General features: G+C 31.0%; 1 protein-coding gene across 3 annotated transcripts; it reads left to right on the forward strand.

Moving 5' to 3' along the window:
- The first annotated feature begins 305 nt into the window (after positions 1-305).
- LOC127836670 (uncharacterized) lies at positions 306-4,971 on the forward strand. Of its 3 annotated transcripts, XM_052363369.1 has the most exons (6): positions 422-565; positions 1,416-1,504; positions 1,602-1,922; positions 2,361-2,390; positions 3,540-3,638; positions 3,791-4,971. In XM_052363369.1, the coding sequence occupies exons 2-5, from the start codon at positions 1,447-1,449 to the stop codon at positions 3,617-3,619; spliced, it is 489 nt and encodes a 162-aa protein (XP_052219329.1). In that variant the 5' UTR covers positions 422-565; positions 1,416-1,446; the 3' UTR covers positions 3,620-3,638; positions 3,791-4,971. The 3 variants fall into 3 exon arrangements, with proteins under 3 accessions (XP_052219328.1, XP_052219329.1, XP_052219327.1); XM_052363368.1 differs by lacking the exons at positions 422-565; positions 3,540-3,638; positions 3,791-4,971 and adding exons at positions 306-418; positions 2,506-3,008; XM_052363367.1 differs by lacking the exons at positions 3,540-3,638; positions 3,791-4,971 and adding an exon at positions 2,506-3,008.
- The last annotated feature ends 8,948 nt before the right edge of the window (positions 4,972-13,919 follow it).

Genomic DNA, 13,919 nt, shown 5'->3' on the forward strand with positions numbered 1-13,919 from the left:
CGAAGTCAAGTTATCTTATAAAAACAAGAATGTTAAAGACCCAATAAGTACCTTTAATCGTTCAATAACCCCATTTTTAGCTATCGGTATTAAGCTTGCTGTATTACTGAAAACATATTTCTGATATATCAGAAAATGTATCACTCTTATGGGGTAAGTGTTGGGGCTCGGATTGCCCTTTAACCGGGTTTAACCTCCAGTGCTTTGCATTGACCGTTCAAAGGGTATTGTCTTAGTTTTGATCATTTTATATGTGTAGTTGGTGGTCCGTTATAATCGTAGGCGATAAGAACAAGAATTCCACTCCAGATAAACTTTCTGGATTTTGACTGTTCGCTAAAGTGAATGTTAAACAAGTGTTTGGTGTTTGGGTAGTCTGAGTTGTAAAGACGGGACTATAGACATTTCAACAGTTTTTGTATGAATATTGTGTACTGTTTTTCATGCAGTCTGTATTCAAATCGTTATCTTCCTTTTAGGAACACTATAAGTTGTTAGTTTTTATTGTTTATTCTGTAAAAACAAGGAATTTTATTTAGTTAAACAGTTCAGCAATTCTATTCAGGTTCGTAAAATAGGAAACAAAATGCGATGTGAACTTTAGGTTCATAAATAAATACGTTGTTCCGTTTAAGGTCATTATGTTATTCTGTATAACACATCTTTGCTTTAAAGGCTCTATAAAGGTCACAAATCCAGTTATTATGCATATCAACTGGTCTAATTTTTACCGGATCTCAGTTACTCTTGCATAAAAACTGCTAATAACACAGCTTAGGTATAGCGTTTTTAAGAATTATGGAAGATAAACCCGTTTCATAATTGGAAAAAATGTTTACATGTTTGCAACTAACGTGATGTGTAGCCGCAGAGCGTTGACATATGCTAAAATAGCTGAAAGAAAATTCAATTTTAATTCTATTTTACAACTTTTTACCAGCAGAAAGTAACTTTTAGATCACTACAAATGTTTTATCCATTTCGAAAAGACCTACTTTGTGAGTGATACCGGAAAACGTTAAAAGTCATCGTTATGTTTTTGGTGACCTGAGTCACTTTCACTTTTTCTTTCGCGAGTAAACAGCAATGTAAACAAACTGATTGTTTGTTAACACAATTGACTTGGAGGTCACTTTAATTTGAGCTAAAAACAAGTTGTATTGCTCATTTTTTTATTATTATGTCCATTAGCATAAATATATTGTTTTTTTGATAACCTATATAAATAAAATATGAAAACAAATATTTAAAAAAGTGTTAATAATTACGTATCTTCACCTTTATAGAGCCTTTAATAAAAAGCGAATTTTATACTGTGATACACTTTTGCAGTATAGATATACATTAAGCAGAAAAGTAAAAAGGTCGTTTCTGTAACTTTTATATAATAAATTGTTTTTTTTTTTATAAATCAGCTTCCAACCCAGCAGACGGATGTAACGTAACATGGAATGTAAACATTATTTCATTGCCATGTTGATGGTAGCTTCAACTTGTATAACAGGTAAGGCTATTTAAACTCAGACTTATATTTACTTTGGAACAAAATACGTGGTAGTGTTAGTGTCGGGAAAAATTATTTTAGTTTTGTTAAATTGCAGGTGTCAGTTTATGCAGCAGTTCTCTCACCAGAGATAATAATGCAATCAATCTGGAAACAAACGTTACATTGAAGTGTACAGTGTGCCCTGATTCTTCAGGAATCACATTTAAACATAATGGTACTGAAATCGCGGCTGATGCATTTGGTGATACGACAGTAACGAACAATACACTACACGACGCATATGTTAAAACTCTAAGCAATGGATCAAAGGAGATGACACTGATAATTTTTAACTACAAACAATCCTCAAATGGAAATTACACCTGTTATCCCACAAGCTCAACGAATGTTGCATCGCTTACGTTAGCATACACAGGTAATTTTAAAATAAATATTTTTTGTCGGTTCTTAAGTTATTCTTGTTTCTGGATTGTTTTCTGTCTTGTATTTTTCTTTTTCTGGCACCAACCTGTATTGACCTAGTTTGTCTAGTGTGGTGTGAAATCCGAGTGTTATTCTGTCATGTAACACAGCATGGTCTTTCCCAAATGTATGCAATTAAATAACACAATGATTAAAAAGTAACAAGGTCTTCTATCACTTGACCTTGTTAAATGTTGACTGAAGGGTTTTATTTAGTTTTCTAAACTGCACATATACTAATTCATTTATATTATATGGTAAGAGCTGTTTCTGAAAATGCCAATTATAACTACCGGGGTATGTTTATTGTTTACATGACCAACATTATATTTGCACGTGCAAAGCTAAAAACATATTGTTTATAATTTCTTTTCAAATGCATACATTACAGCACCCACCACACCAGGATCCGCAGATGGCAGTAAGTTATTTCATTATTTAGTTATAGCTTTCACAAAATACAATTTTTATTCATATGTATAAAAGCCATTTGGCATTGCCACTTTCAATACGTGCACATTTCATTTTCTTTTCAGCCTCAACATCCACACAAAGTATAATTAATTCAAGTAAACCACCTATATTAATACATTCTACAGCAAATACAGGAACGAACTTACTCTGGATATGTGCACCAATAACATTGTTTTTAATAGTAGTCATATTACCAACAATCCTTATTCGTCTAATAATACTGCAAAGGAAAACACAATTTAATGAATGTTGAATGAACATATACATTTGTAATAATGTTTTGGGAAGCACAAACATTTAATTATGTTTTTATGCGACCATTACATAACCAATTATGATGTCATCGTTATTCAACTTCATAAAAATGCACATTTCCCAGCCATTCAACGAATTATCAACTATATGGGATCTATTAATAATGTAAAAAGGAATATATTGGCACCTTTCGATAGTTAAAAAATAGACAGGAATTATCACGACTGAATCAATGTTAAATATAGTTATGCAAACGTCCTCGATACATACAATTAAAGTATATTACATGTACTTGTAAAATGCAATGCTCTATGTATAACCAGATTATATATTTACAAATTTCACAATATTGTTTGTACACATCATTGTAAAGCTGATACTTATATTTCATAAGATCAATAGTTCAATAAATGATAATATTCATATATATTTATGTCTTAACTATTTAGGAATAATATCTTTAGCAAGTAACTGTATTGTACGATATAATGATATGTTTATGCGAAGAAAATGTATTTCCAGGGTTCAACCCAATATTGTTTTTAAATACGCTATTAATAAATAATATTTATATCCAGTTATCAACGTCTTATCAATGTCAAAGTATGATCAAAATTAATAAAAGTATTGCACGGACCGTCTAAAATGTGTTATTTTATGAGTGTTTCTGTACAATATTATGTTTTAATTAAGTTATTTTACAGATTATTGTTGTACTTATGAGCAGTCAGTAATACCAATGTAGTTCTGTTTGTACTGTATGAATTCGAATAAGAACGAATATGTCATATTATGTTAATGTTTTGTCTAAATACATGTGTGTATCTAATCTGGTTAACAGAGCTGAGCATAGGTGCAATAATTGGAATTGTCATTGGATGCATTGCCTTGCACTGGTTGGCATTGGAGCATTCATCTTGATATATCTAAAAAAATAAAGGTAATACACAATATTATGTCAACACATATTAGTTTATGTGACTCTTACTAGTTAACTTGATGGTTAAATCATTTTTTTCTTGAAATTGTGTGACATATGAGTCTGTTGTACCACGATCATACTGATATACTTATTATGATATATTTTCACAGATATATCTTTATGCTGCCATCAGAGGTAAAGAAATAGTAAGAACTCATCGACATGGTTTCGAATGATACAAGATATGTGATAATCATGAAATATTGTTAAGTTTAATGTTATTCTTGGAATTTAACTATCATATTTAGCATTACATCATAATTCGTGCACCATCCAAATATGTTGGTATATTATATTGCACATACAGTTGGATGTTGTGATTGAATTATAGTTTTAAATTATTCCCGTAAACTATTGTTACGTGTGCTTGGACTTCACGCATAAATGTGAGTAGATTTTGGCTTTTGAGGAAAAACACATTTTTATATTATATATGTGTTAAATATTGACATGATTTTTAATGTAGAAGTTGTTTGTTGTGGTAAATGGTTTCTCAACATAATTTAGAGTGTATGTTTATGTCTCCTGTATCTTCACACATTTTTAAGTATAAACCATAGCTTAATTCTCTAACTACTGCTTAAAACACGTTAAAATGCAAAACAAAATAACATAATTGATAAGTTTTCTTGGTTGATTACTTTGAACACTAAGTTATTTATTTCAATAAAATTTAAATGACGTTATAAGAGATCATAGTAGGCACAACTATTGTCCAACATACAATTTGGTGTTGAATAAAATCGTGTATTACATTAACGGCATAGCTCACGTAGGTTGTCGACGAAAATGTATATGCTACAAATTCATGCACATGCTTCATCATTTATCGCTCAACAAAGACAGATACAAATAATGTAGTATAGTGCCGGTAGAGAGACGCACCAACTTTGACCACAATACAACTTAAAACTTTATTTGATGATCGACTTAAAAATCATACTTGTTTATGTTCGCACATGGTTAAGAATCATAATGTACTGTTATCATTGTTTTTCAATATACACGTGCCTTACAATTTTCAAGTTGCTCTTCAGTATTGATTGTCAGCTAGCCTGACCTGGATTGCTGCTATCAGGTTGCACGAGAGGCATTCATGTATTCAGTGTTTACACAGGGTTGCTTGGCGAAGAGGAAGTATTGAATAATAAACACTCAGTCATTCACGTTAGTCAATGTAGACTGGCGGCTGACGTTATTTTTTTCTATCATTGATCTATAGATAATCCATTTAAAAAATACTATATGAAGTATAGTCATAACCACAGGTGGTTAGCGTGTGGCAATGATATTAATTAGTGAAAACATCATTTTGAATGATAAATAATCATATTATAACGTAAAATTAACTTTTCTGAAAAACAAATTCACTATCAAATATATATATAACAAGGTATGCAACTCAAAATCACACCAAACGGGGTGCATCGCTTTGAACAGCCATATCTTCATCAATTGTGCAGCGCTTTTCACGGTCTTGGTCTTATTCAACGCAGAAATGAGTTTTCTTTCTGGAAATGTATATGTCTTGCAATATTGTTTACAAATACTGGGTCAAATTTTAAGAAATAACACGATGCACAACTCGCATGACCCAGTTGACAATGATCATGCAGTCGTTATGAATGAAATCTCCAGTTGTAAAGACACACCTCCGAATTGGACCAATGAAATCACTCGTGTGTTTGAAATGTCAGTTAGTTAAAAAGTATGTACACAAAGATTTCAAAAAGTTAGTCTTGATGCATAATGTAACGACAAGAACGGAAATAATGTTTTTTTATACGTTTTTATTGAATTATGGTATCGAGGTACATGAACTTTGTAGGGAAGATGCCCTTTACTCCGTGAAGATTTCAGTCTTAAAGACTGCGTGATCATTTAAAATCGCTGCACAATTGATGAAGATATGGCTGTTCAAAGCGATGCATCCTGTTTTGGGGTGATTTTGAGTTGCATACCTTGTTATATATATATATTTGATAGTGATTTTTTTCGTTAAAGTTAATTTTTCGTTATGATATGATTATTTATCATTCAAAATGATGTTTTCACTAAATATTATCATAGCCACACGCTAACCACCTGTGATCATAACGTGTTATCTGTGTTATAAATAAACGTTTTTTTAATAAGTACTGATGAAATATTGACAATTACTTTGGCAGTGATTCCTTTATTTTATTTTTTGCTCACTAGCCTGACTAGGGACGACTTTATGAAATTTAAAACTAATCAGATACATAGTTTTGATGCATGCATGTAATCTCACTAATCATTATAGTAAATTATCAAAAAAGAGGTCAATAAAAATTGCAGAACATTTTAAAGTCATAGATATAATACTAACATTACATGCCATAAGTTTGCATTATCATTTTTTTTTTTTTTGGGGGGGGGGGGGGGTGGATGTATTCAGTCGTCAATGATGTTTGTGTAGAAGTGTCGTAAGTATTGGACATTTATAAAAAACGATAAAACGATTAGGGACAGCTTATATAATTACTAAGTAAGCGAATTATAATTCGGCGATGCATCTACCAAACATATAAATCTAACAAGATGTTTCATCTACATGACAGAAAAACTCTTTACTGCTTACAGACTCTAAAGACTGAAATATTAAAACATTGTAAATATGGACTGTGATTTTTGTACTGAAACAGCACCAAAAAAATCAAACTGCTGTCGTTCATATGTCAAATTGTATACAGTATGTTAAATTTAGATGGTTCTGTGCGAAATTCGGATAATGAAACATGCTTTTTGAATTCCATTGTGCACATCCAAGTATTCTATGCCACTTGCCCCGGATTATGTGATGCTTAAATTGTTAAATGGGAATAGATTTACACTTCAACTTGTTCATTGTTAAAAACGTCATATATGTAATTTTTGGAAAAATGTCAATATACTAAAAGATTTGTTTGTTATCATGTTTTCCCCAATAACTTTGTCAGACAAAAAATAATTACTCTAGCAAAATATGTTTCGCAGCGTAAGTGCATTGTATTGTTATTGATTGTGCTGTTGCCGTTATTATTATGGATTGTTTGATCCGTTTTCTAACAAAAAATACGTGCACGAAAATAATTAATAAAACGTTTCCAAAACATACCACCGGTAAACAGAAATATAACTTATTCGGAACTCATATAATCCCGAGATACACACATCGTTTTACTGTTATGTGCACTTGTGTCATATTTATATTCGCATATTGACAGCGTATTTAAGGTGATTAAATTTAATTAAACTGGTAATACAATAGCTCTTGGATTAAAATTGATATTCACATTAAATTAAAATAAGGACACTCTGTTTTCAATAAAAAAAAAACTATTAAATGTGTACATGTGTTATTTATCTTATATATCTAAAACCGTATCGCTCGTAATTTCTATCGTAAAATGCATATGTGTGGCTATTGTCATATGAATAAAGCGTCATTAATATATTTTCGATGCGGTATCCAAAAGACAAACGTGAACAGGACCCAAGTACATATCAGTATATACATCGTAAATTTTAGATCAACCGTTTACATTTCGATGTAATGTGGCGTTGCCTATTGCTGACTTTTAAATTACGTTTATACAGTTTCAAAGAAAAACTAAATCGTGAAAACAGACGATTGAAAGAGAAATGCAAAACAAGTCAGACTCGTTATTCCAGTCAGTAATTAAACGAAATCTAAGAGAAGTTACGTTTTGTTATCAAAATGCGAATGAAACTGAGAGGAATCGCTGAAAAAGATACATGAAAATAATATAAGGATACAAACGAATAGTCTGAAAATATGCCCGAAAAAACAAGAATTACTAATTGCTTCGGCTTTTCCCTTTCATGTAGTAATGTAGGTGCAAATAAATAACATTATTTCCAACACAGAAACGTTGATATAAGCATCCTTTTTACAACGTGCAATAACTCAAAATGTGTGATTGCAATCATTTTCAGATTTTCGTCGCAAAAACAACAAATATACATCACGTGACAACTTAAATTGTTCCGCATTTATTCTAAAATCTTTGCAAGTTAGACAATAAACAGCTTTAGTATTTAAAAAAACAAAAACAAAAAAAAAGCTTATTTGCTGTTGATAATTCCGGCAATAGGATAATATGCTGAAGACGGATAGGGAAACATTAAGATTGAAATGGGAAAGGACCGCAACATGTATGTAGGTACGCGTTGCAGTGTCAAGGACCATACATCGGCACGATTAATGACCAAAGTGCGAACCACGGGACGAACTTGTGTAGAAAAAGCGACTGATTATAAACTGCCAGGAAAGACAGTTAAATCAAAACCGACAATCAAGAGTATACGTATTAGTCACTATTGTGCAGTATATAGGTCGAAGGACCTCAACGTTATTTCCCACCAAATAATAATAAATATGAAGTCGCATTTTAAGATTCTTATAATAACTTAACGATTCTTTAAATAAATATAGAAATAAAACAAACGTTTTTTAAAATTCTAATACGAGCATAACAGACTCCGTTTTATAGCGTCACACGTTGTGGCAAATATTAAGTTCTATTAAGTTAAAGGCTCTATAAAGGTCACAAATCCAAGGTGAAGATGCGTAATTATTTACAGATTTTTAAGTATTGTTTTCATATTTTATTTATAAAGGTTATCAAAAAGCAATATACTTATCCTATTGGACATAATAATAAAAAAAATGAGCAATACAACTTGTTTTGAGCTCAAAATAAAGTGTCCTCCAAGTCAATTGTGTTTACAAACAATCAGTTTATTTACATTGCTGTTTACTAGCAAAAGTGAAATTGAAAGGGACTCAGGTAACCCAAAATATATCGATGACTTTCAACGTTTTCCGGTATCACTCACAAAGTAGGTCTGTTCTAAATGGTTAAAACATTTGTAGTGATCTAATAAGTTACTTTCTGCTGGTAAAAAGTTGTTAAAATAGAACTAAAATTGAATTTTCTTTCAGCTATTTTTAGCATATGTCAACGCTCTGAAGCTACACATCACGTTAGTTGCAAAAATGTAAACATTTCTCCCAATTATGAAACGGGTTTATCTTCCATAATTCTTGACAACGTTGTACCTTAGCTGTGTTATTAGAAGTTTTTATTCAAGAGTAACTGAAATCCGGTAACAATTAGACCAGTTGATATGCATAATAATTGGATTTGTGACGACCTTTATAGAGCCTTTAAGTCTATATTCTCCACTTTCCAATAGACCATAATGCCGTTGTAGACTGGTGACTTCCGGTTTCAACGTAATTCGGATATTCCGTTACTGCCGTTGTAAAATCAAATTGTCAATTCATCGTTTTAGGTAAGAAAATTAATTATCATTTAAAATAATATTGGAAATAATCGTTGGATGTGTTTGATAACTATTTTTAATATGTATAATATTGATTTTGATGTGTTGTTAGCCGTATGAATAACTTTTTTGAATACACAATAATCGATGTTTATGGTGGATGGGGTAAAGTATATTAATGTTGATTTATTGAATAATAGAACTGTGTGGAGAATTTAACCACTATAACCACTATAGCAATACGGCTGTAAAACACATAAATACGTATCTGATGATTTTTTTATTACATTTAACATTCTTGGTTATAATATATTGTATGGTAAACAACAGTGGTAAACAACAGTTGACATATAGCTACTGGAAATAAAATGTAATTATTGTCACTGTGCAGCTTAACATGTTATTTCTATTTACTTAAGGGCACTTGTGTAGTAAAATGATAATACCAAATATTAAAATTCATATGACTAAACTATAATACTTCATTTTTATTTATATAATATATTGTCTATTTTAAGATATCGGATGCCACATGGACCATGGATGTGTGCAAACTACTATTACACCTAAGAAGATTCAACATATCAGACAGACATTCTCTTGCGCACCACAACATAGAACAGCGAATTTACATTTACTTCGAAGAGATGCGTAGCCTAGAAAACATCTTTTGCTGGACATAATTTTATATGATGTGATATGCAAGCTTAGAATGACTGCGCCTTTCCTTCCAAAGCTTAGTTCGCGAGGCTGTTCAGCATATTTTGTTTGAGGTACTTGCTCATATTCTCTATTTGTTTGTATACACATGTTCATCTATATCATAAATTCATAATCATATATTTTTTAACAAATTCTATTTTAATATATATGTGATCATGCAAATTATCTGTGCAACAAGCAAAACCATTTAAAACCAGACATAGTATTCAAGTCATTCAAATTGAAAATGAGTTATTTTGCTCAAGTTTTCATCAAATAATTTTATGGCTGTAACTATGTACATGAACTTTCAATTAGAAAAATGATTTACTTGGTTGTCAGTATTAATGTGGTGTGTGCTATGTGTATTTACTTATTAATATTATTTAAATGTTTGCCTGCATATAATTAACTATCTATATTTTCTTTCTTTTCAGGGAGGAGATGAAAGTATCTGAAAGCAGACTTGAGGTGATATCTTGATATAAATAAACAGTTTACAGAAATAGAAAATGTTAAAGTGACACGTTGTAATGCTGTTTTAACTATTTTTAATGGACCAGCCTTGACAAACTACATAACTGTTCTGTGGAATTACATGATTGTTCAAGTATTGCCGTGAAAGAAAAAAAATCAAAGTAAAGATTGAATAAAAAAATAAAAATATCATCAAACATTTTGACAATTCAACAAATCGAACAACATTTCATGTTTATTACTTGGTGCAGTGGTAATAAGATCTTGCAGGGCTCCCCCTTTTATGACTGAGGCTGTTGAGTATTTTCATTAAGCATCTTTAAGTATTTTCAGATATTCAGGTTTCATTTGAAATTTATTAATGTATTACCGGTAGTACAATTTAATATGTTTTTTTGGTATAGTAAACCCCAAATTAAAGGCATTTGTATGATAACTTGTTAAGTGTTAATTGATGCTTTTATATGTATGTATAGCAAGATTTGCAAATTCAAAAATTGACAAGTGAAACTTAATTTGTTAATACTGCTGTACTTCTTTATGAAATTGATACTGAATTACTATTGTATTTAACAGGTGAAATTTGTATGCTTACTATTATGTAATGAAATTATTTATGTTAGTTTATTTTGATATATTAAAGAAACTTATGTGAGCATGTTATTGGAAACTAAAGAAACTTAAATTAAAAGACCACAATAAGCATCATTGGGTTTATATTTTATCCTCCGCCATAGGAGGAGGGATATAGAATTGGTGTTGTCTGTCCATCCGTATGTCACAAACTTTTCAATGAGGAAAATTGTAGTGCACAAGAACCATAACCTTACATTTTCTTAAATCAGAGTTATTGCCCGTTGTTGTTTGTTTATGATGTAACTTTTCAGGACTCTATCTCAGATACTATAGAGATTTCCACATGAATCTCACTGTTTTGTGAGGATTCTACCATACATCAAGGAATTTGCACCCATCCATATACAAAATTTTAATTGCGGGTGATACAAATTCAAAAACAATTCTTGTTTATTATGAAACCACTGTTTTATTAACATGCATAATCAGATTGCATAATTATGTATCTCATCAATAACAGTAATAACAAAGAAGCAAAATACATAAATACATGTTTACACTTATGTTAATGCATACACTTTGTTTTGATTATGCAAAAATAAATATAAAAAGGTTTGTTTATATTGTTCTTTGAGATAAAAAGCTTTCCATTAACACCAGAGTCCCTGTCTGTCACTGCGGTTGTAATATTTGACTGGCTGCATAACGACACCTTCCGACCTTCCGTGATGTTTGATGGTGTTCATTTACCTCTTACAAAGCTTCGAACCTTATAGCCAGTAACAAATCGTTCGACTTATCCTTGTCATGTCTGAAAACAACAAAAGAATAGCACATTTTAACTGGAGTGCTTTTACTTTTTTGACGTTTATTTACACAAAAATTGTGTACAAATAACAAAGCAAAAATATTATTTATGATATTTAAAAATGTACAATACTGGGTAAGTGAATATGAAGTAAATATTTTTTTTAACATAAAATATGTTTGTTAAAAAAGAAAATAGATAAAACTTCAACAGGTTGGTATATTTATACCTATGTTCAGTCAGGGACATATACAACATAATAATTATGTCCCTGGTTCAGTTCAAAATGAATTATTTTGAACAATGCACACTGAATTCAGTATTCCAACATGTAGAATTTGGTTAATTGTATATATTATCAGTACAGAGGTATACGTTCTAGAATCTAATAATAAGGTGTTCAGATTAATTGCTGGATTTAGTTTAAGTATACACTTGCCTTTGACATTAATAACTTTCAGGCACACACAAAGTCTTGGTTAACAGGACCATCGTGCTATTTGTCCATGACAATTAGGCATATTTGAAGGATGCCAAAATGGAATCTGAAACAAAACATTTGTGCATCAATCGTTGTTTTGAAATTTTAAACGAATAATGAAAATGTCAACCCAACCCACTACTGTACCACTAAAAAATCAAAGTCGTCTGAAAACCCATCGAAAGACAATTACTTATGTGCATATACACCAAATTCAATATAATTTAGGTAACATATCCTACATTATCTGACAAAAAAGACATTTTGATACATACTGTATTCACCGAAGTTGATTATTTTCGTTATTGCGCAAGAAGAATAAATGTTTACGTTTAACCGGATGTCACCAGTTGGTTATGCCGAAATGAATTATGGGTTACTGGAATATAGCGAATAGCAAACTAATATCAAGTATCTTTATGTCCGTTACTTAAAGTCAGCCTATTAATGTAATTGATGGTTATTATTATTTAAGTACTTTTTGTTATTATATAACCTTTTATTTTGGTTCTGAAAACCACATAAATCTAGAGTCCCATCAGTAGGGATCAAAGAATCTATGGTTCTTAAAGTCAATTAAACCATATCGTCCTCTAATATTATATTAAATGCCAAACTGTTCTTGTGTCACATATCGCTTGTTAATGGTGACCGTGTTAGTTTAATGACATGTATATATCGCATTTCGATGTGTTTAAATTCAATATCAGTGCAATATGTTTACTTTTTATAGATAAATACTGTATTTGTAGTTGATGTATAAGAATTTTCTTAAACACAAAGTATACGTATACATGTATCGCAATAATACAATAAGACAATGTATTAATTCCGAACAATACCGACGGTGGATGTGACGATTTGTTTACATATTATAATCAATTCAGCTATTGCATTGCTCTACAAAAAACTTAATGTAAACAAATACTCCAGTTGTTTTTAATTTTCGTCCCTTGGCGAACATAATAAATTTTCATTTTATAAGCCGAGCATTATGCATCCCGATAGAGCTTTATAGAAAGTAATAGTAATCAGTAGGCCAATAGACACTTTTGTTCAAAAAGTGGTTCAACGTTTTGATCAAAGATAAAACAGAATAATCATAATATTCAACGATAAAATTGAATAATCATAATATTTTACTAACTATATGCAATTACATAAAATGCTGATGAACGGAAATGTGAAATCAAACATGTCCACAAATTTGCAAAGCCCGCAAAGCTCACAAATAATGCAGACGCAATTTTGCAAATCAGTATGGCTTATCTACGGTAGGAACCGTAACCCATGACTGCCTGTGTGGATAACTGCAGTAAAATTTAGCAGACGACACATGCTCAAAGCGTTTGCTCTAACGACCTCATCTGCCTGTTCTCACTGGTACAGTACCTAGTGTGTATTTAACAGCTTGTAAGACAAATGTTGGCCAGTCTAGTGTTTATCATTGAAATCTGTACATATTGGCTGCTTTCAGGGAAAACGGGGCTTAATGCATGTCAAATAAGATGAGCATGTGCACATTGATTAGCTGTATCAATGATTTGAAAAAAAACCCACACATCTCGACCTGTGCTTTAAGACACACTCTTTATAAATTTTAATGGGTTGTGGCCATGTAAAACGTGCGATATAAATAGCTAAAACATAATTTCGAAAACTGAGTTGCGTCTAAGATTATACAACAGCGAACACATTCAGTGCCTTCAGCACTTTGATTAGTTTTGATTAGATTTCTTGTTAGAATGCTGACGCACGACATGTCCACAGTGAACACCTCAATTAAATAATATTATATTCAAACACCTTGTTGTGTTTCTTTAATGAATGAAAATACAAAGTAACATAGCATTGTGCAATAATTATAAAATACTTGTAAACC

Source organism: Dreissena polymorpha, chromosome 6 (assembly GCF_020536995.1).
Source record: "Dreissena polymorpha isolate Duluth1 chromosome 6, UMN_Dpol_1.0, whole genome shotgun sequence".
Lineage (NCBI taxonomy): Eukaryota > Metazoa > Mollusca > Bivalvia > Myida > Dreissenidae > Dreissena > Dreissena polymorpha.